General features: G+C 34.3%; 1 protein-coding gene across 1 annotated transcript in view; it reads right to left on the bottom strand.

Moving 5' to 3' along the window:
- Positions 1 to 23249, bottom strand: part of LOC115885991 (BAI1-associated protein 3) — a 349135-nt gene extending 325886 nt beyond the window's left edge. The window contains exon 1 of the mRNA XM_030905025.1: positions 23170 to 23249. Within this exon, the coding sequence (XP_030760885.1) occupies positions 23170 to 23240 (71 nt within the window). The 5' untranslated portion in view covers positions 23241 to 23249. The remainder of the gene's footprint in view (positions 1 to 23169) is intronic.
- Between the last annotated feature and the right edge of the window lie 1078 nt (positions 23250 to 24327).

The raw sequence follows: 24327 nt of genomic DNA on the forward strand, positions 1-24327 counted from the left end.
GTTTATGTTTACTAAATACTTTACTTATAAAGTTAAATAATTATAATATATATAAAAGCAATTAATAAAGAATTATTTCAGGTATTTGTTTTGTTTCTATCTCTTACCCCTTTTCTGATAAAAGAGTGAACATCTTAAGCTATTCACTTTGCCCGGACTTCCCCTACTATGATTAATTTGTATTGGTTTTGGAACTGCTGTTAATTTTGTCAACTGCTTTCAACCTTTTTGTCTAATTATTTCACCTGCTTAAGAGATATATTTTCGAAAACAAAATAGATTCTTAGCACTCACGTTTTTCATTTAATGGACATCTGTATGTAAATTTAATACTTCTAAAAACGTTACAATTTTTTGTACAAATATTCAAAAGTTCACTTGTACAAAATTTGACTTCTAATTTCACCCTCTTAGGGCATGAATTTCAAAAAATCGTTTCTGAATACTTACTTTCATCACTTAAGGGCACAATATTCTGTGCAAATTTTCATACTCCGAAAAAATATTTTTTTCTGAACATTCACCCTTCATCTCACATCCCTAAAAGGCGAATTTCTAAAAATCGCCCTTTAATGCTCAATTACGTTACCTAAGGAACTTCTACGCAAAGTTTCGTATTTCTACAACCAATTTCAACAAATTTTTGAGACAACTTGCGCCCTCTGGCCTTTTAGGAGGTGGATTTTCAAAAAAATGACCAATGTGACCAATTCAGATGATAAATTTGACATTTTTATTACTGACAATGCTAAGCTCAGACAGGTTGAATGGTTTAAATATTTGGGGGCACGTATAACCAGAAAGGGACTGGACAAAACAGAAGTGTCTGCTAGAATAGAACAAGGGCGGAAGATTATAGGAGCACTGAATGGCATCTGGTGGGACAAAAACAAAAGACCAAACACAAAAGTACATATTGGAAGAACCCTAGTGGAGTCGGTAGTAACTTATGGGTGTGAAGTTTGGACCTTAAAAGCTGAACAAATGCGAGCTTTGAATGCACTCGAAATGGACTGTTTGAGACGCAGTGCGGGAGTATCTAAACTGGACAGAGTTAGGAACGTGGAAATCAGAGCCAAAATGGATGCCACACAGACAATAGTGGATAGAGTCGAACAGAGGGGCCTTAAGGGGTTTGGACATGCATGGAACTATGCATGGAACTAACAATGGACACTATGCAATTGGTAACATGACAACTATGCAATTACGCAACTGGTACTAGTACAACTACGCAACTGGTAACATGACAACTATGCAATTGGACTATGCATGGAACACCAAAGATGGCCCTACCGTATCTACAGCTGGTCACCTCCTGGAAAAAGGAAACGAGGACGGCCTAGAAGATCCTGGAATGAGGCCATCAGAAGGGCAATGGAGGACCGTAACTTGGAAGAGGAAGATGTTCTTGATCGTAACAGGTAGCGGTTAGGCGTGAGGATGCGACGTTAGTTGCGACAACCCTGGAGTATATATATTTAAAAAAAAATCGCTTCTAAGTAGTCACTTTCGCCACTTAAAGAACCTCTATACAAATGATGAATTTCCAAAAGTCGCTTCTGTCCAATTAGGCCTTTGTGCAAAATTTCATATTGCAAGGAGAGATTTAAGTTTTCCCCTATATAGCATTCAAGTTCAAAATTGAAACATACAAATTTAAAAAATGAGGTGTCACTTCTAAGTATTCACTTTCCTCACTTAAGGAACCTCTGTACAAAATTTCAAACTCCTAGGACTAATTTAAAAGAAAATTATTCAAAATGTCACTTCCATTTTCATCTCCTCAGGAGATAAATTTTCGAAAATAGATTCTAACTGTTCAGTTACAAAATATTACATTACTGATTTTATTTTTTTTATATACAACATCCACCCCTCATTTCACCCCCTTAGAGGGCGAATTTCCAAAAATCACCCCTTGGTGCCTAGTTACTTTATCCAAAAGTCTCCGTGCAAAATTTCATACTCCTAGAACAAATTTTAACAAATTTTTATGCAACCTTCCATCTCTAATTTCACCCCCTTATCATACCTCGCCACCTTTTACGGTTTCATAGAATTCGCATTTAGTTACATTTACGATAGAGTACTATAGATATTAGGTATACGTATATGTACCGGGTGTCCCACTAAGAATAGCTCTCGGCTGTATCTCGGAAAGTATTAGTCGTAGGGTTTACGAAAAAAAATATTTATAACTAAAGGGGCTATGAGAAATTGCTGGAAATTATTTTCAAGTTTGTAGAAGGACCGCTAGGGGGCGCAACTGCAACAAAAAATATGAAAATGGAGTTTCTACATAATTTTGCCTAGATAAGGTGTACTATAAGTAATAGCTTCACAATCTTCAGTAAATTTTGAATATTTTTTGTTCGAGCCATTTTACCCTATCTACCAAAATAAAGTGGTGGGGGGGAGGTTAGATCTGTTTTTATTTAAATATTAATAACTATGGACTGGATGATCGGAATCCAACAAGCGAGGGCTCGTTTAAAAGAGCGTTGCTTGTTCTATATTGTACCATATAAACAATAATATAAGCTTTTGAACGTAGACGCTAGGGGGCGTTGTCTTACAATTTAACAAACATTGCGCGTTTTTTCAAAAAAATTCAATGCAATAGTATATGTAATTTTAGCTGATAGTAAAGAGTAGTAAAAGCTTAAAAAGTCAGCGAACACCGCATTTTGATATCTTCTTTCAAACCGAAGATATTAGCAAAATTATAATAAATACCAAAAAATAAGCCCTTAATTACCTTATTTTTACAACACGGTATCAGTAGCCCTCTTAATTATGCCGATTCTAACAAAAAAATAAGATAGAAACAGTTAGTTTATTTTAAAATCGACGAAATACCAGAATACCATATAATACAAGAGGTATTAATATCTAATAATTAAGATATTAATAACAGTTAACAAGAAACGATGATTCAGTGAAGTCATGGTAGGCTTTGGAAAAAGTTGCTTTTGACGTAATAGTATAAACGTCAAATTGTTATTAGATCAACTATTTTGATATTCTTATTAGCGTTTTTTTCTTTTAATTGCTTTTTCAATATTATTTGAAATAGTTGAAGTTGTTGGCATTGTGAAAAAGCAATCAAAAGATAAAAAACGCTGATAAGTCAAGACTTAAATAGATGTCAACTTGGGTTTAGATCAAATTGGGGAAAAAACACAAATAATATAATCCTAGTAAATAAAATATAATTCGAGTAAACCAATTTGATATAGGCCCAAGAGATCGGTTACCTGCATGACATCGACACAGATATGTTTTTAAATAACATTGATAATTAAACAATTAAAATACAACAATCTCGGGTCGATAGTCAAACGCAGGCTACCAAAGTTCGATTTCCTCATGGTCATAGCCGGGTGAATGTAATTAGACGAAAACAGATTGAACGACGTAACCGGCGATGACCACGAGGGATAGAAAATATAAAAATGTATGCTAAAGAGAGTCGGGAAGTTAGTCCATCGATGTGAGTCGTATTATACAGTTAGTAATTCGCGTCATCAGTCCGTTAGCAGAAGACAGCGCAGACTGAAGATGTTCCTGTAAGTACTTAGTTAACTAAACCATTAAGTCTTGGCATTCCCCAAAATTGTATTATACTGTGAACTTTATGTTAAATAAATGCACATTTTGTTCAATGGTTGTTTTGATTGAGAGAGAGAACCTGGTATAGCGACCCTAGCAAACAACCCCCAGCTAGGTCGCGACATATGGTGGAGGCGCCGGTCTCTTTTTTAATCATAGCAACCTTTTTGAATGCAAAATTTTAATTACTTTCTTTAACACCACGACATATGGTGGAGGCGCCGGTCTCTTTTTTAATCAAAGCAATCTGTTTGAATGAAAAATTTTAATTACTTCTTTAACACCACGACATGTGGTGGAGGCGCCAGTCTCTTTTTTTAGTCAAAGTAGCCTTTTTTAATGCAAATTACGGGTAAACCCCACACACCTCCGCAACATGTAGTGGAGGCAAAATTCTTTTATTTTTTTTTAATTCATTTTTTTTTTCAATACTTCCCCACCATCAAGACATGTGGTGGAAATGTCGTTTTTATCTGTTGCAAAACAACCTTTTAAAGAAATTTGTTTTTAATTAATTATTTTTATATTTTTCGCCACTACAACATGTGATGAAGGCATGTATTTTTAATTTTTTTATATTTTGGGAATGCCAAGAATGTCCTAGTTTTAACTTATTGAATTGATCTAAATATATTTAGTTTTTTGCTTTTTAACATAGTTTCTTTATTTTCATTAATATTATCCAATATGCAATTTTCGTCAAATTTAAATTTTTGCATATCAATTTTGTTGCCCGATTTTTGTTTTCGTAAAATATACGAAATGATTTTAAATTTTAGTATATTTAATTTGATAAATATTTAAATAACCTATATCTACTATTATAGTATGAATATTTTATTTTATAGTTTTTATTAAGTATCACATAATAATTTAATACCTTATATATTATTTGAATATTATTTATTATACTTATTTATAAAGTCAAGTGCTGGAAAATGCTGACGACTGTAGTTTTCACCCTGACCTACACATCATGTTTTATTTTGAAATATGAGTACATTCTCATCCACATTTGTTTATTATTTTTCTAACGTTTAAATTTCATTCAAATGCCAATGGCTTTGTCTATATTTAAATATTTCTTGATATATTTCAATGTCATAAACTCTCTAACTAATTATTTTTAAACAAGCTAAACTTTTTATTTTAAAATTTTTCATGATGGAATTTCAAAGACTTCCAGTTCTGCCTAAATTTGTTGAACCCCTACATTTGACCCTAGGTACGATTGTCCAGTGTCTTTTATTTCTAACTACGATAAAATTACTGATAGAAATGGTTGGGATTGTTCATATAAAATTCGATATTTGCAGTGTTATCTAAAACACGTTTCTGTCTTTTGGTTTGAAAAATACGCGAAAAATAAAAATAATTTACATAAAACTTGGCCGGATCTGAAAAGAGATTTTATTTTAAATTTTGGCGGTGATATAGCAATAAGAAAACTAAAATCCAAATTGCGCTCACGTAAGCAGGATGCAAACGAAGATATTAAACACTATTACTTTGGCTTACTTTCAATGTTTCAAGAAATATATGATGAAATTAATTTTGATCAGTTCAGAGACTATTTTGAGAATAGTTTGCATCCATCTTATGACAAATATTATTATATGTTGTCAAGCCGTGATATGGATTTTACCGCGTTAAAAAGTATTATTTTCAAGTTGAGTGATCTAAAAGACAGAAGTTCAGATTATAACACGTTGGCACGTTCGTCCCATTTCTACGAAGGTAGTACAAATTTAAATAATTCAGCTAGTAAAAATAATTATAAACATAATGATTACTATAATTATAATTCAGACGATTTAAAAAGGAATAAAAGACAGCTAGAGTATGATTATTCGTATAAAAATCATAGGGTGGCAAATTTTAAAAATTTTAATGGCAGAACAAGATTTGAAAATAATGAAAAACATTATGACAGGGTTCATAGATATGACAATCAGGCTGAAGCAGCCCAAACTGAGTGTAGACATTATACAGACAAATATAATTATAATTTGAACTATGAATGTAGTGAAGAGAATGCAATTGAGGACAACCAGACCACTAATTTTGAACAAAACCCACCCCTGTTTGAGAGACAAACAGCTGATATGGATGGTATATTTATTGTGTCGGAGGAGCATGCTGTAGAGGAATGCACAAATAATGTTGCGAGTTATTTTAAAGAGGATGATTTGGATTCCTCAATTTAGAAAGTGCACGGATAGAGGAAGATTGTGATGCCCTCCCCGTGGCAATGGGATACGCACAGGCAGAGGAAGTGAATGATACCCTCCCTGTAGCAATAGAGTTCGCACAGGTAGAGGAAGATAATGCCCTCCCTGTTGCAAGTGAAGTTATGCCGGCTGAGGATGAGTGGAATACCCTCCCTGGCAATGTTGAGGAAGACGAAAAAGATTATTGGAATCCTTCCTGTTTCGAATATAAAATGTGCTCCTCAAAGTCCTACGTAGAAGAGAAAGATATAACTCCGACACATGAAGTCACATATTTAAGAAGTAAAAGGACACGCCTATTGGGCCACCCTTTAAGGAACCGACAGTTTGACTATTTTGACCGGAAAACAAACGTTCCAAGAGAAAAAACTCGGGATGAATTTAGACCCCAGCATGCCATTTCTTGCACAACTAGGACACTGGATATGATGACCAAAAGGCCAAACGCCAAGATGGCGAAGGATATCATTATCCACCCTAGCCACCCTCCCTGGACTCGATGCTTATGAGTCATATTTAGAGTTGAAATTAGAATCAAGAAACGCATGAGTGTATAAAGGACCTGAACTACTTAAATAATAATTAACTTAGTATTTACTTTTTTAACTTTTAGTTGTAAGATTGCAATAAAAGACTGACAGAAACTAATTTATTTTTGAGTATTTTTAGGTGGCATATTTATTTTATAAAACCGAGCAAAAATAAGGATAAAAAAAGGAAGAAAAGAACAAGACTTTCAAGGTAAAGTGAGGTAAAGTATATTAATAAACCTACTACGTTTACATCTCCTGGGAAATGAATAAATAGCTACGTTAGTCTTAAAGACTACTGCTAGGATGATATTTTGTTGGTTGATTTGTTGTAGTTATTTTTTATTCCTAGTATCAACGTCACGTGACTATTTTGGCCTAGGATGCCCATTATTTTTTTAGAAAGCCGTGATTGTTTTAGAGGTACTAGTTGAATTTGATTATTTTTTTTCCCGAGTCAGAAACTTATAATTTATGTTAGTAATAAAAAAGAAAAATAAACTGCGATAGTTTTGTCAATATGTATGTATGTTGTTCTGTTTTGTAGACTGTTTATTGTATATGTTTCCATGTTGACAAAACATGTTATTAGAAGCCACGCGACTTTTCCCAAACAATCTTTCACCACTTAGGACATAAAGGACATGTAATGTAGTAGGCAGAATTAAAAAGATACGTAACGATTTTTGTTTCTCAAGAAAGAATGTGATGAATTTCGCCATATACATATTTTTTTTCCTTCGTCCTAAATCAAAAGAAAATGTAAACGTTATAATAAATACTTACGTTTCTATTTTTGCTGAAGTACAAATAGTTGGAGGCTATTTTTAAATATAAATAATAATACAAAGTGCTTAGCTCGACTAATTAAATAGTAATAAGTAAAGTCATATTTTAAATCTTTATTTTTTCTTATAAATATAAGGAACTTAAGCAAATAATTAGAACTATCAATTTTTAATATATATATTTTTTTTGAGCAAATGCATATTCAAAAAAATATTTAAGACAAACATAAACTGTACATATTTAATAGGGAACTAATAAGAATAGTTGATAACGTAAATGTTATTCTGTTTTAGATATTAGAGATGTGAATAAAATATAGTACTTACTCTTTAATCCTTCATGAATCTTTGTATCACACCTGCCGATACCACAATCAACACTAAGAAGTCGGAGGAAGAAATGAGTTGCTGTCTGGAAACACGTACCAACCACACCAGTAAGATGAAACTTTCCAGCATCACAAGCTTTGTTCAGTTGAGTAAATGTTAAACACGCCGCTCGCCTTTTTGCCTCGAATTTCAATGGATTGGAGATGTATGGAAATTTTTGATACGGATATGGAAGCAATAACCAGCCTGGAGAAAAAACTAATTTGGATGGTTGAAGTAACAAGCCACTGAACCCATAATACCGCAGAGAAGCCAGAAAACCAAGAAATATTAACAAATAAATTTCGCTTGGTTCGAATGAAAACAGTACACTAATGAAGAAAAGAAAAATAATTGTCCAGTATTCCGCTGATCCCAGCAATTTCAAAAGGCCGTCGCCCGTTTGACATTGAAACCAAGCGCGCGGACGAATAGAAGCATGCGATAGATAAGAAGGCAACCAGTCAAACAAAGGCAAAGGCAGTGTTGGTGTGTGCATTACTTAACTGATATGAGCTACGGTTAAAGTCTATGGTTGAAATGGACGCAACCGGACGCAACGTACAAGGACGACGCACTTCTTCAATACGGGTGGTATCGAGTAGGACCCTTATTATTGTACAGGACTAAAGAGTGAACGATAAAAATATTTTTCTTTTATATATTTTATTTTCATGACTTTCATTTCTATTTAAATCTTTACAGAATGTATTTTTTTTTTATCGCTGGGGACCAGCTCTCCAAGCCCGGGGGATATGTCAAGACTTAAATAGATGTCAACTTGGGTTTAGATCAAATTGGGGAAAAAACACAAATAATATAATCCTAGTAAATAAAATATAATTCGAGTAAACCAATTTGATATAGGCCCAAGAGATCGGTTACCTGCATGACATCGACACAGATATGTTTTTAAATAACATTGATAATTAAACAATTAAAATACAACAATCTCGGGTCGATAGTCAAACGCAGGCTACCAAAGTTCGATTTCCTCATGGTCATAGCCGGGTGAATGTAATTAGACGAAAACAGATTGAACGACGTAACCGGCGATGACCACGAGGGATAGAAAATATAAAAAATGTATGCTAAAGAGAGTCGGGAAGTTAGTCCATCGATGTGAGTCGTATTATACAGTTAGTAATTCGCGTCATCAGTCCGTTAGCAGAAGACAGCGCAGACTGAAGATGTTCCTGTAAGTACTTAGTTAACTAAACCATTAAGTCTTGGCATTCCCCAAAATTGTATTATACTGTGAACTTTATGTTAAATAAATGCACATTTTGTTCAATGGTTGTTTTGATTGAGAGAGAGAACCTGGTATAGCGACCCTAGCAAACAACCCCCAGCTAGGTCGCGACACTATCACAATGTTGATCTAATAACAATTTGACGTTTATACTCTTACGTCAAAAGCAACTTTTTTCCAAAGCCTACCATGACTTCACTGAATCATCGTTTCTTGTTAACTGTTATTAATATGTTAATTATTAGATATTAATACCTCTGGTATTATGGTATTCTGGTATTTCGTCGATTTTAAAATAAACTAACTGTTTCTATCTTATTTTTTTTATTAAAATGGGCATAATTAATTAATAGCGTCTACGTTCAAAAGCTTATTATTATTGTTTATATGGTGCAATATAGAGTAAGAAACGCTCTTTTAAACGAGCCTTCGCTTGTTGTATTCCGATCATCCAGTCCAGAGTTATTAATATTTAAATAAAAACAGATCTAATCTACCCCCACCACTTTATTTTGGTAGATAAAGGAAAATAGCTTTAACAAAAAATATTCAAAATTTACTGAAGATTATGAAGCTATTACTTATAGTACCTTATCTAGGCAAAATTGTGTAAAAACTCTATTTTCTTATTTTTTGTTGCAGTTGCGCCCCCTAGCGGTCGTTCCACAAACTTGAAAATAATTTCCAGCAATTTCCCATAGCTTCTTTAGTAATAAATATTTTTTTCCGCAGCCCCTACGGCTAATACTTTCCGAGATACAGCCGAGCTTCTTAGTGGGAAACCTTGTACAATACGATAAACTAAATGATAAATACTATAAGTAGTTATAGTAATCAAAGTAATCGTATAGTTTAAAATTCGTTAATCGTTACTTAGGGTATCGATAAATAATGAATACTCGAGTAACGAATAGTTACTTTTTTAACAGCTCTAAGAATGTGTCTTAAATAAGTGCAAATATATTTACGGGTGGTACATTTTGAAACCAAACATTAAGGGACAATCATCGAAACATTTAGGGACACATCTAAAAGTTTTTTTTACACAAAAATAAGATGTTCAAAATTGTGCTACATATAATACACACGAAAATTTAAAAGAAAAATTTCATTCTTTTAAATTTTCGTGTATATTTTAGAAAACTCTTTAGAACTGCCTGTTCACCGCAAATTTTCCCACGGGAAATTTTCTTACTCTCTGATATTATACCATGATTATTTTCGTTACTTTTTTCCTCTTGTTAGCAAAATTATGCCGTTTAATGTCGATTAAAAGTTGTACCTTAATATTTTCTCGATTTTGATTTATTTGATGAGATAAACGTAATTTTATTAATCAGAATTAATAAAGTTAAGAAAAATATAAAATTAACAAATTATTTATTTAATCTAATTTATTACTAAATTATATTAAAATTTATAACACTGATGTTCAGTGCTATCTATGCATTTTTGGCGCCTATAATTTAAAAGAACTTTTTTTTTCAAATTTTTTGATGAGGAATCACTAAGCAATTATTATTTAACACTTTGGTTAGTTAACGAAATTAAACTTTTCCAAGGCTGCTATTAGACTTGGTTTAAGACAAATTAAGAAAATTGCATTTATTTTATAGCTTTAAATCGGCATTAAACGGTCTACAAAATTTGGTAACAAGAGAAAAAAGTCAGTGGCACACATGTTAGCTGGTTATAGTAACTTTTATTCTAAAAAAAACGCTAAAAGCATTTGAAAGAAAATTATAATAAGTCGAAAAAAAAAAAATTTAATCGCCTGTAACTACGAAACGAAGCAGAATAGGATCTGTGTTGATATGAAAAATAAATCTTATTTTTACATAAGGAATCTACCTACGAAAGGTGGCACATGTTTTTTTTTAAACACCCTGTATCAATTCTCGTAAAAATATTTTCGAACTTCAATGGCGACTGTTTTTTTTTCTTTGTAAAAATTTATCCTTCTAGCATTTACCACATTTTTTGTCACTTGCCAACTTGATGCTGACTTAAAAAAATATTTCTTCTCATATCAAGCTAACAGGGTGGCGCCTCTCAATGCAGAGGCTCCAAGGAGAACGGTAGTTTATATCGATATTAAATTATGGGAGCATATGTAGATTAACTGAAAACATTTTATACAAATACCGAGTGCGTCTCAAAAGTGGCTGCCCCTACAACTTTTTTAATTTTTTTGGATAAAAAATCGAGATTTGGTATGTTAGTATATGACATAGATTATGATTGATTGATATAAGGTCTGTTCCCAGAAGAATCCCTGACTAGTCAGCACGTTTCTCATTGGTTAAAATGCGTAGAAACCTGATTGTTAGTCAGGTTTCTATGCATTTCAACCAATAAGAAACGCGCTGACTAGTCAGGAATTCTTCTGTGAACAGACCTATATTCAATTGTTTTCGGTCATTTCCGGTTTCATCGGAAATGAAAACAACTTTTGATTTTTAAATGACACTTTCGGTATTTTCTTACTCTATTCGATAGAAAACGACACTCTGAATAGAATTACATATCATATGTCACATTTTGACATTTTCGCTTAAAACAAAATTGTATATTAAATAACAATCTAGAGTGCCATGGCTGTATTAAAAACACTAATTTTTAACCAAGGAGCCTTGGAGAAATAGATTTGATAGTCTAATCTTTTTAGTGTCTTGTCCTGGTCGGTTCAAAGATGCCCAAATCCTATTTTTAATCATAACTTTTGGGACGCACCTGACGCTATATACAGTTCTACAGGTTTTCTCGTGTTTCTCTGTTAACAGGAATTTTACAGAACATTCAGTGGGAATGCAACATTGCCCTGCCTTCTGTCTCTGTTATGTCAAATCAAATGTTAAAAAATATCCGTAAGGTCAAATATGCGTCAAATGGTATCAACATCAAATTAAAATATTTTGAGATTCAGTGCACAATCAGGCATTTTTTCTTATTTCAAATTTCTACTAAAAATGGATACTTTTTGATCAAAAAAAGAAAAATACAGAAATCCTGTGTCTGGATTAGATTTTCGACTGTTTATTACAGTTTTTCTTCCAAAATGAAAATAATTAATTGACAAAAAAGTCTGAAATAATCTAATCTAATTAGGAAACGTTTTTCAGGTCGTTTGTAGTAAGATTAAGAAAATGCAAAATGTTTAATCCTCTTTAGTGCCGTCGAAGATAATAACGGTCGCTTCCGCATTTCCGAACATTTTTCATTTTTATCGCGCCATTTTCTAGGCCTTCGCCCTTTTTGGCTCCATTCCCCGATCGATAGCTACAAAGTCTTTAAACTATTAACTTCTAAATTAAGATTTACCGTTTAAATGCGGTACAGTTTTGAAATTAAGATAGAATGATGAAGAGAGGAATGGGAAAAAAGAAATACAGGTATTACTTGTCAGTTAATTTTTCTATCTTCTTTTTTATATTTTCTGCAGTTGTTTCTTTGAAGTTTTTATTGTTTGATGTTTAAGAAAAAAAAGCGTCAATGAGGACCGTTTATCGCCGAATAACATATTTTGAGCTGTTGGTATACCGTTCTCGTCATTAATCTAAGATGATTGAAGATAAAAAATACAGAAAGTTAACATACAGAATGTGGCTAACGTAAGAGGTGACAGCATTGCATGGTTGGTTGGTTGGTTGAAGTAGTGAGTGCGACCACTTGTCGAACTCCAATTACCAGAGTTGCCGTTTTGATACCACTCATTCTGAGACCCTATCCCTATGAATAGGAAAGTTGGACTCTTAACTGTTTATAACCATTCGGTGGCATTAAGGTAACGGGTGACTTCCGTTATGCTCTTCTCGGGCAACATCTTCAAGATTTACAAAGCTGTAACCACCGAGGAAACGGTTGCGAGTCCTGTACAAGACCAGACATCGGCAATGCAGAACCGTTTCCCATTCCTTCGGGTCCTTGCAGCTTCGGCAAACTTCGTTAAAAGGGATGCCCATTCTCGCCGCATGTTCACCAATTGGCCAAAAAAATAATACTAAATATACAAGTAACGTACACGTCAAATTAAAAACTATATATGAATTTAGAAGTAAAGAATAAAATAATAAAAAACAATTGCATTGCATACAACCAAACTCACATAAAAATTTGAGATATTAATATATGTATAATATCATCTTTCAACACAAAATGATCAACTTAATGTTATACCACATATACATAATATATAAATAACATTTTTTAATTCTACGCTGTGTATGTCATAATGTGGATCAACCTGCTCTCACTGCCGCTTTCGGAGCCCTACTCCATCATCAGGTGAGCTTGAGCAGATCCACAAAATGACAACCAGCAGTTAAGTGGCAAGAATTCTTATATAATTTTATTATATACCTATACTGCAAGAAATTTGTTTTCTATTTTATAATTTGGCTTGCCTGAAAAAAAGCCTTTTACCATCCTTTTACTATCGATAGTTGCGCCTCGGTGGTACGAAAGTACTACCATTGCACGCAGGCCGCTATCTCCCGTTCGGTCTTAATCATTAGCGTAACTAGCAATTTATTCTGGGGTGGGCCTGGGGGGGCCTGGGGTTGACCCCTAGGGGGCCTAGAGCTTTTGTTTTTTTAAAAATGAAAAATAATTTTAAAAAACACATTTTTTGAATAAAATTTTACATGAATTTCTCTATCAATAAATTTCATAGACTTGGTTATCAAACCGTGTTCCCGTAGATTACCTACTTAAATACCTACAAATTTTCTAAAAAAATAAAAATAACACATTTTTTGTAAAATAATATTAACTAAACAAAACTAGAAAACGTCATTTTTACTACATCACAAGCAAATAAAAATTAATACGTAGCCAAGAGCCATAATTCAGGATTTCTCTGGGGGTGACCAGCAGTACATCGGGGGGGCCGGCACCCCTGGGCCCCCCTGTAGTTACGCCAATGTACTTAATATCTAACCGACACTTTCCGACAAGTCGGAATTAACTACTCTGCGCTGTGGTTGTCATTTTGTGGATCTGCCCAAGCCCAAGCTCACCTGATGATGGAGTAGGGCCCCGAAACCGGTAGTGAGAGCAGGTTGATCCACATTATGACAAACACAGCGTAGAATTAAATTTCTATATCAGCAGTTAAGTGGCAAGAATTCTTATATAATTTTATTATATACCTATACTGCAAGAAATTTGTTTTCTATTTTATAATAAAAATTTTCTATAGTACAAGACAGTGTTAAAATAATACAAAAAAAAAATGAAAAACAATACAAGGTGTTAAACATCCCAGACAATGATAGATTGTCTGGACTATCTATCTAAGACAAAAAAATCTAACCTTACGTGACTTAGTTACGCTCTTCTTTTATGCTCTTTTTTTATGCTACTGAAGGTAGTAAAAACTTCCTCTGATGCATCTATATAGCCCAAGGCACGAGCCTCGCCTTGCAAGTTCATCAGCACGTTCGTTCCCTTCGATGTTCCGTTAGCCTGGAACCCAAAGCAAGGTTACATCATACCTACTTGCTATGTAGGATAACTTGTCGTACGTTTTTTACTATCTTGGAGGATATGGTAGATGAGTTCAGCACTGGCATGGCTGCTTGGTTGTCAGTGATTATGCAGATTTTCTCCCATAAGGTCTCTCCTCGCTTAACCATTCGCAGGCCTTTCAAATGGCGAGTATCTCTGCTTGGAAAACATATGATCTATCCGGAAGCTGGTAATACACCTAAAAACATCTTGGATCCATCAGTAAATAGCGCAATATCAAATTCCTTCACTAGTTTGTGAGTCTCTCACTCCTTTCTGGTTGGAATTCTGACTATTAAGTTCTTGCCAAGTTCCAACCTAGGTGTCAGAAAATCTGATGGTCCAGTGTAATAAAGTTCATAAAATTTCTAGGACACCCTGTATATTGTGTTAATATTATACTAGAATAATAGAGCCTTCGTGTTCTTTTAGTAATGACAGTCAATGTATTTTATTGTTAGATCATTATTGTAATGAACTTCATTAGTGTTCTTATTGTTGAATTAAATAAGTTAAATATTTAATTGCCATTTTAAGTAAGAGAGTTTTGGTCGGTTTTGTGGTCGCTAAAGTTTAATGCGAAAAACCGAAACGTTTGCGCCGCTCTCCCTACTCTGCTAGTGCAGGTTGAGTGGAGGGGAGCGTCAGTAGAGTACCTCGCATAGAGAAAGTTAATAGTTTAGAGAGTGGTGAATCGCGTGGTAAAATGTTGGGAGATTGCGCTTTTAGCGCCCTCTACTTGGCTACAGGTACGATCTATGAAAGAGCGGGAGATTTAAATTATTATTATACTTATTATTTTTAAGGCAATTAAAACTAAGAGTGCCCTTAACCAAAAACAGTGATATAAATGGAGATACCTACTCAAATTTTATATTATCATGATACTAAAGGATATAAATACAGCATTTATAATCCTTTTACACCTTTTTATTCAAAGTCTTACACGCTAATATAAAATTTGACTATCTCCATTTATTTCACTATTTTTGGTTACGGGCACTCTTAATTTTAATTTTCCTTTTTAAATGGGAAGAATTGAATGGGAATGGAAAGAATGACCAATTATTGTATTTTGTATTAATTTATAATACCCCTATTCTACTAAATATCTAGCTACATTGTACTTACAGTTAAATAGCTACATTGTACTAGTTATATACATATTTACAGTTTTATGATGGCTATTATTTCTTTTCATCGTGCTATCAATTGATTCGCTCCGACTTGAGTACTATACCTCTAGATGGCTCCAGGAATTATTTACCTTTACAGGCCTAGAATATGAAGATTCACAGTACAATTTTTGGTTTTACTGCCTATTAGAAACAAACCTACCCCCCTACATCAAGGGACATACAATTATGCCTTGTTCTAGGCCATGATATTCCTTCCATTCTATATCCAACATCCAACTTAGCAGACCTTCTGGTTCACAACAGGGCCTAGACTGGTCGGATGATATTTTAACAGAATAGCCCTTGATATCTCTTTCACACTTTCATTTAATAATTAAATAGGAGGGCTGGATGGTATAATTTCTAGAAAGAATAGCCAGTGAAATAAAAACTTAGGCATGGACATTACCTTTCTTACCTTTGTCTGCTATTTTTTAATAAAAAACAACTGTTTAGTTTGCAGAAAAATAAAATTAACAATCAAAAATTTCTTAAAAAATGATCAAGCCTTGTACTATGCCGCGTGCCGCTTTTTGAACAAACAACAAACAAAAGAATGAGGTTAGCGGCGTTGCCAATGTCAATTTTCTAAACTACCCAAAAATCTAAATTAAATTCGCCAATTTGGGAGAAAAATGTCCCGATTCACCAAAATTCCCCATATGATTATTTTAACAAAAAAAATTATTTTAATAAAAATACAATATTTATTATATATGTTAGAGAGATTAAACTGTAAATTACCTCCTTGTTTTTTAATCCCTTCCCTAGTAGTCATTAAATAATTTGAGGTCACTAAATTTTCTTTCAACTGAAGCATTTGCAAAGGGAAGCACAAGTAAAAAGCAGATTATAATTTTTAAGTTGGGAAAGATATAAAAGATAGCTAAAAATTTTACGCCATTTTCAATCAGCAATAAAATGTTGAAACTCCCCTTATTTTCGCCCCCTATTGCTAAAATCCCCACAAAACTCCCAATCGGCTCCGGATTCCCCAAAATTTGGGGAATTCCCCACAAATTGGCAACGCTGGAGGTTAGCGTGTTCTTTCTGAATATGCTAAGACTAACGGACTAGTGTCGAAACACAGATAGCTAGATGGACGTATTTCGGCACTTGCGTCGATGCGCTACAGGTACATTTGCGTGCGCGTCGTATGTCTTCTGGCAGTCTTTTAATTTTTCTGTTTGTCTATGGTACCTCGGCTGCAGCAGCTCCAGTTAGGGAGTTTGTGGTCGCACGCGAAACAGTGAAGTCGAGTCCGGAGTGCCTGCCAAGTGACCTGCTGCCAGCTGCCCATCGCCGCCGTACTGTGCTAGGTAAGCACCAGCCGCCGAAGTGTTCGAAGGTAGGTCGTATCCTTGTTATAATTATTAAGCGGTTACTGTACCACCTAGGCGCGTTTTAGGGATAAGGGAGAGCGTAGGTTGCCGACCAGGCGAAAGAGGGAACACGGTTTACTATAGTAGTTGTCAGGAATGACGTCCCGGAAACTAGACAACATAAGGGTGGCCTGACATCTACTCTGGTTTAACGTGCCTCTCGGGAAAAGTTAATTACGGGATAATAACTAAAGGGGTTTTAAACTTCGTATAAATAGAGGTTGCCGACCAGGCGAAAGAGGGAACGCGGTTTACTATAGTAGTTGTCAGGAATAACGTCCCGGAAACTAGACAACATAAACATAAGGGTGGCCTGCATTCTACCCTGGTTTAGCGTGCATCTCTAATTCTAACCAATTGGTTTTCATAAGGGACAGCTAAAGTGGTTCAGTAAACGCACGGGCGCGAATATTTATGGAGCTAGGACAGGACCTCGCCCAAATCCCGAGGCTGGTTTTGTAGCTCCCGTATTTCTTTAGGTGTGCCGTCCGGACGGCACCCTGCAACAGTGATGCTGGACGGGATCTCGCCGAAATCCCGAGGCTGTCCTGACCGGGCGGTGTGTGTGCGGGCTACGCTTATCCGAACGACGTACAACTCGCCGAGACGTCGCTAACGTCTACGTCACTCCGGGACTCGCGTTTGTGTATCCCACGGGACGCTGTTAACTTCGCGATCGATCCAGGGCTCGCGTTTGTGTATCCCACGGGACGCTGTTAACTTCGCGATCGATCCGGGGCTCGCGTTTGTGTATCCCACGGGACGCTGTTAACTTCGCGATCGATCCAGGACTCGCGTTTGTGTGTCACGGGACGCTTTTAACTCCGACGCCGATCCGAGGTCCGTGTTTCGCTGTAAAACGGACTCCGTTACGATAAATATTTAGTTGTGACCATCGAGACGCCTGTAACGACGTCACCGCCGTTTAGAGAGTCGCGTCGTGGTAGAGTGTGTTGCTCCGGTACCTACGTGTCTGTGTTCATTAGGACCCCGCTAAATCCGACGCCGATCAGGAACTCGCGTCGTCGTGTTTAATAGAATGTCACTTCGTGAACGCGTGTTGAATTCGCGTGAAAGAATCAGTCAGAGAGTCACTTATCAGGAATAATCGATCAAAACTCTAGAGGTACAAGGTTACTATTGTAAATTTTACTTTACAGGTCTCTAAATATACATTATATTTCATTATTGTTACAATACGAGGACGTGAACCTTCTTTGATTACTTTTGTACATAATTAATTAGTTAAATAAAAACCTAGTGTTACGTTATAGTTAATTGTGTGTTTTATTTTCTTTTCATCTCATCACTCCCTGGTTCTCCACTGTATAAAAGCTACCCGTATTGGCACTAGTGGTCTCTCAAACACTTTAAACTTTGGGGGTGGCGCCCGAGGAACCGAACCAAGGCTACTCGGCATCTGTGAGCTTTCGCAAAAACGGGGGAGCCTCACACCAGCAATAATATCCTTCGGTATCCAAGGATACTGCTGTGACCGTAGAGTTTCTCCGTCCAGCAACCAGTTTATCTGAGCCTCATTGCACTAATAGATGCCAGATTTTTAATATGGAGATCTAATGGGAGGAGGTGGAGGAGTACATTTGCAGGATTGCATTCTCTCGAAGCACTATAAACAGATTTCCGGAAACTGAACAAGCGGCACTCAAAAGTTTTTCAATATTTTCCAAAAAATGTTATGAAAAATTCAACATTTTTTTATTCGCAAAAACCACCTCATAGGCGTGTTTCTAAGGGCGAACTATACTACCAGTTAAAACCAGTACTTGAACTTATTTCTGGGACACCCTGTATAAGGTTCTAGATGTGTCACCAATATAAAATTTCTCCCATTAAGTAATTTTTTGTTTCAGTTCAATGTATTGGTGTTTACAAAATAGTATATTGCTTTATTAGGAGTAAAAATTACACTTTTCGTGGCGAAGCTGTAAGTTAACAACAGCCGTGGCACATAAGGTCACTTTTACTTCTAATAGAACATGCTATTTTTTTTTCAAACGTTCCAAATAATATAAAAAGATTTAAAAGTCATATAGTAAACGCCACGAATGTTTGGCAGTGATTCATCGGTCGCTACAATGTGAACTAATCTGTTCAAGGTCACATAAAACTTAATTCCAGTGCCGTGGTGTTTCAAGTCATATAATAATCAATATATTATAATCTGTTGAAATTTGTTGTTTTAACTGTCAAAGTCTTGTCAAAACATATATTTAGTTATAAACATAAAATAGAATGCCCCACTGGTCGCACTGCAAGCACACCAATGGACTGACGCAAAAAAACGAATCAATCAAAGAAACGCGATATAGTATCGTCTTTGTCAATCACGGTAACATTTTAGAATAAGTAGGAGGAGCGCAGTTAGATGATTAGGTCGGGCCTTTAAAAACCTACGTCTGCGGTAAAAATTAACCTTTTTAATGTAAAAATGAGAGCGCGCGTGTGTCGCTTCTAACTTCAACAAGCGATGAATCACTCCCAAACATTCGTGGCGTTTACTATACCTTGTACGTAATTATATATAAAGAAACTATGGTTACGCCAATTGAATTTGACACTTCATGTCAGTTTAATAATATATTTTCGTACTTTTATGCTTAGGCGTAAAAGTGCTTTACTTTTATGCTTAGGCGTAAAAGTGCTTTACTTTTATGCCTAGGCGTTAAAATGGCTTTTTTATATTGTCAATCACGTCGCAAAAATTAATACTTTTGTGACGTTTGAAAAAAAATCCTATTTTTTGTAGATTTTCTTCCAGTGGCCAAATCAAACCTAAAATTCTTTTCTTTTTAGTAATAGAACCTTCCACAAAGGCAATTGTTCAAATTTAATGGTTATTACACCCTTAATTGTTAGATTATTATTCTTAAATGTTCAGAGAGAATTCTGCATGGGCCATAATTATTAATGAAAAAACTTTGGATCTAATTTCTCTTTTTAGTTTTTTTTATTAAAAATAAAATTCAAAATGTTAAATCCTCTTTAATACCGCTGAAGATAATAACAGTCGCTTCCCCTATTTCGGAACATTTTTCATTTTTATGGCACCACTTTCTAGGCCTTCGCCCTTCCTGGCCCCATTCCTCGATCGATACTGCCGAAGTCTTTAAACTATTAACTTCTAAATTAAGATTTACCGTTCGAATGAGGAAAAGTTTTGAAATTAAGGAGAACGAAAAAGACAGGGAGTGAAAAAAAGAACTCTTTTGTTGGTTCTTTTTAATTTTCTGCTGGTTTGTTTAAAGTTTTGAGACGCTGAAGAAGACAAAATGAGTCTTTTCAGGATTGTAATTTTTGGAAACTTCGTTTCTTGTTAGAGCAACTAAGATAAATTATTGGTTTTAAATATTACGACAGGTTTGTCTTTTTTAATAACTTTATAGTTTTATAGTAGTTGATTATTCCTTATAATTTTGCTAACCAAGTCTGAAGGTAAATAATTCTACTTAAAGAAAGGAAGTTTTATTTCTTCTTCCATTTTTTTTCTGTTTTACCCACAAAAGTTCTCAGATACATACCGGATATTTTTCAAAAGTGTCTGACCCCTATAACTTTTTTATTTTTTCAGATAAAAGAAACGAGGTTTGGCATATAATGACTTATTCAATTTTTTCGGCCACTACCTGTTTCACAAGAAATGAGTACAACTTTTGATTTTTAAATGGTACCCTCGGCAGTTTTTTTACATTATTAGATAGAAGAAAGGCATTCTGAATAGAATGACATATAATATGTCAACTTTTAATATTTTCAATTAAAAAAAATAGTATTTTAAATTTCAATTTGGAGTACCATGACTGTGTTAACCAGTAATTTTTAATCGAGAAGCCCTGCTTATTAGTTCAAAATTATTGTTTTAATTTATTGGAAATAGTGTTTCACGACTTTTGCAAACAAATTGAAAAGGTAATGCTAATTCAATATACAAGGTGGTCAGAATTGAATAATCGAAAAATTTTGGCAACATATTCTGCAATCTGCAGATAAAAATAAGTAAGAAAGATTTTATAAATTTATGTCCTAAAATGGTTTGGAGATTTTTTCACATCATTGTTCTACAATGTGATCTATCGATTAAAACTATTTTCAAAATGGCGACACTTCTGGACATACCGGAAATTGACAGCAACTTTCTTATTTTAACCCCCATTTTTTAGTACAAACTTGAATTATGCGTAAAATTTTATGAATTTTGACATCAAAGACTCTATATTTAACATTAACCGTTTTTGGGAAAAAATATTTAAAATTTTTGGAGGAATAAAATTGCCTGTCAAGAAAATGTGTATAGCCTAAACATCAAACTTAGTGATTACCACAGCAGCTGTATGTCGTATTTTCACTCTTTAGAGATATCAAATGGTTGTTGATAATAGAATAGATAATAAATCATACGATCAAAAAAAAAAAACGCAAAGTTTTGGTTTGAAAATGACGATCGATCATATACTGATTTTTTACCAAAAAGTCGCATTATAACATGTCCTGATATATTGCTTGAAATTTAAAGACATAAGCTATACCAGTTAAAATAAAAAATATACGCTTTGAAACTAAACCTTAAATAACTTAAAAAAAGATTTATTTTAGGTATAGGGACATGTATAATCAAAAAGTAACGAAATGAAAAATCTCACTCGTGAAATATAAAAAATAGGTTTCCATTTGGAAAAAATAATTTGTGATCATTTATTAATAACTCAATTCTATGACAGTCACGGCCAATATTATATGACATTCGAACGATCCAATTTTTGAAATAAATAGCCACATGTCTCCTCTTTATGTCACAGTGGCTATGGTAATAATTAAATTTTACGTTTAGGCTATACAAATTTTTTTCACAGGAAGTTTTATTCCTCCAAAAATTTTAAATATTTTTTTCCTAAAAACGGTTAATGTTAGGTATACAGAGAAGACCAGGCTACTAGTAACATAGCAAGTTGCCGGACGAATTTACGTTTACTCGATTTGCGTTCGTACTCGAGATTCTCTGCCGGCTAGTCGGCTGGTCAGGCAGTACGCAGTTGCAGTTGTGCTTGGACGGGTCGGTCGTGACAGACTAGGAATACGACGCGAGGAGTGCCGAGTATTTTTTATTTTCATTTTAAGTGTTTACCTTCTTACTTAAATATTTATTATTTGAGTGTGTTTACAAGCCAAAACTAAAAATAAATAGAGTCTTTAAACCCAAAAAAACTAAAATATTACTCTAAATAAAAAAAGTTATAACAAGTGTTCAAAAAGACCATCTTCTTGTGCTAGACAGAAGCCTAGGCGGTCGTAAAATCCCCGTCTGACATTGGCTAACATATTAGGGCTAATAGTTTGGAAAGCCTCTCTTATTTTTACTTGAAGCTCATTTAGATTATTAGCCCTATTATGACCATACACTTTGGATTTTACATAACCCCACAAAAATAAATCATTGGGAGAAAGATTTGGTGATCTAGCGGGCCACAAAATAGTTCCATATCCACTTATTAAACGGTTGGGAAAAGTATTGTTCAAATATTCTTGAACAATACGGGCATTGTGGGCAGGGCAACTACCTCAGCAATTTGATTACTTGAAAACATGGGATTTTGATCCGCGGTAGCACAAATGAACACTTGCTTTAACTCCTGTTCTTCATTAATCAACACATCAGGCTTTTTGTGTTTTTGTGGGAGCACGCACCCATATGTTTCAAATTTATTAATAACTCTTGATATAGTAGGTAAAGATGGAATTGCCCTGTTTACAAAAGTTTGTGGAAAAATTGTTCCGTTAAGACCTATTTTGGAAATACTATTTTACAATTTGAATTTTCGCATGAACTTCGTAAACATCCATTCTTTTACTTAAAAAAATAAATTTTACACGAAAACTGTCGCGAGAATCTATGTATTCGTTTTGGCTATTAAAACACGAATAAATAAAAATTCTGTTAACATTCTTATCACATATCTACCTACTTTTATTTTATTTTATTTTATTTTGTTATTATATTATATATAATAAAAATGGGGGTATCCATATATAAAAAAGTTGCTATCAACTTCCGGTGTTTCCGGAAGTGCCGCCATATTGAAAATATTTTAATCGATGTGAAACAATGACCTACAAAAAATCTCCGATCTAGATATTATAGTTTTCTAGAAACCTCTAATACATTGCTCAGCCTGGAACATACTGCATATTAAAATTCAATTCAATTTGTGGTTAAGAATGATAACAGGAACACCTTTAAAGAAGACTTTTTCAAAGTCTGCACTCTATATAAAATTATTCTGAGATATATTGAGGTACCTACCTTTTCGGACTTAGCGATAAACCGGCGACGCTGTTGCTGACGTATTCAGACAGGGAGTTGAAAAAACTCATCTTGTCGCTGCTTTTCTCTCCCCCTGCAAATGAAAGAGAAAACATTTTATAACAAATTTCGTTACATACGTGGCGAGAATATAGAATAGCTTTTCCAAAACCTAGGGGACGAATTTTCGTCGCCGATGTGTATTATTGTTTGGGCAAAAAATTGGTACGATTTTTTCTAGTCAAATTGAAGTAATCTGAGGTTATATGTTTTTCTTAGATTAAAAAGTTTTTTGCTTTTATCATCTGTTAGAGTTATTTTATTGATTTTTGTAAAACGGGACTGGTAACTTATTAAAGTTAATTTGCGCAACCTGGTTTGCTCAAACCAAACTGCAACAATAAAATATTGTATCTTATCATATAAAGTATAAACAGAAATCGTTATAGTCAGGTCGACATTTATTAACATTGAAAATGTTTCTGTTATCCTATATAAGGGAGCCCAAATCGAATTAAAATGCTACATTTGCCACACCATGACGTCATATATACAAGGGTATAGGAAATCTCGGCGCAGCGGCGGCAGTCGGCCAGCGCGCGCAAAAACCATTACATCGCTAATTGTTTATTGATATATCTTTATTAGTTTAAAAGCAAAAAATATGGGGTTTGCTTTGATACCTTGTCAAGACATAAGCGAAACTTTTAAATTGTTTCTTTTTTTTCATTTAGACCTTCGCTTTTCGTTAAATCAAAGTTATATTAAAAAAAGTCTATTTTTAAACCAAATTTTCGCATGATTGAAATGAGTTATTCATATTTAAAGTTTTTTTTGGTCATAAGCGCTAATGGAAATATTTTTTTGTAAATAATTATAAAAAATTACTCCCTACGAAGGCTTTATTGTGTACTGGATCAAAAAATAAGTATTTGTTTTCTCTATACGGTGGTATTAATATATCGATTTTTGATGATAATGCCCTTTTACCCGGTCTAATTTTGTACTATTTTCGGAATAAGGGTCCCCATATCATGTACTGTACTTCCATCCCTGAAAAATTCAGCTGGTGACACCGAAGTGAGACGTAAAGTCAAAATAAGCTTTAATCTACCTACATCATAGGTAGATGTAGGTACTCTAGGTATATTCTACCTA

Source organism: Sitophilus oryzae, unplaced genomic scaffold, assembly GCF_002938485.1.
Source record: "Sitophilus oryzae breed Bouriz unplaced genomic scaffold, Soryzae_2.0 scaffold_465_pilon_pilon, whole genome shotgun sequence".
Taxonomy (NCBI): Eukaryota; Metazoa; Arthropoda; class Insecta; order Coleoptera; family Curculionidae; genus Sitophilus; species Sitophilus oryzae.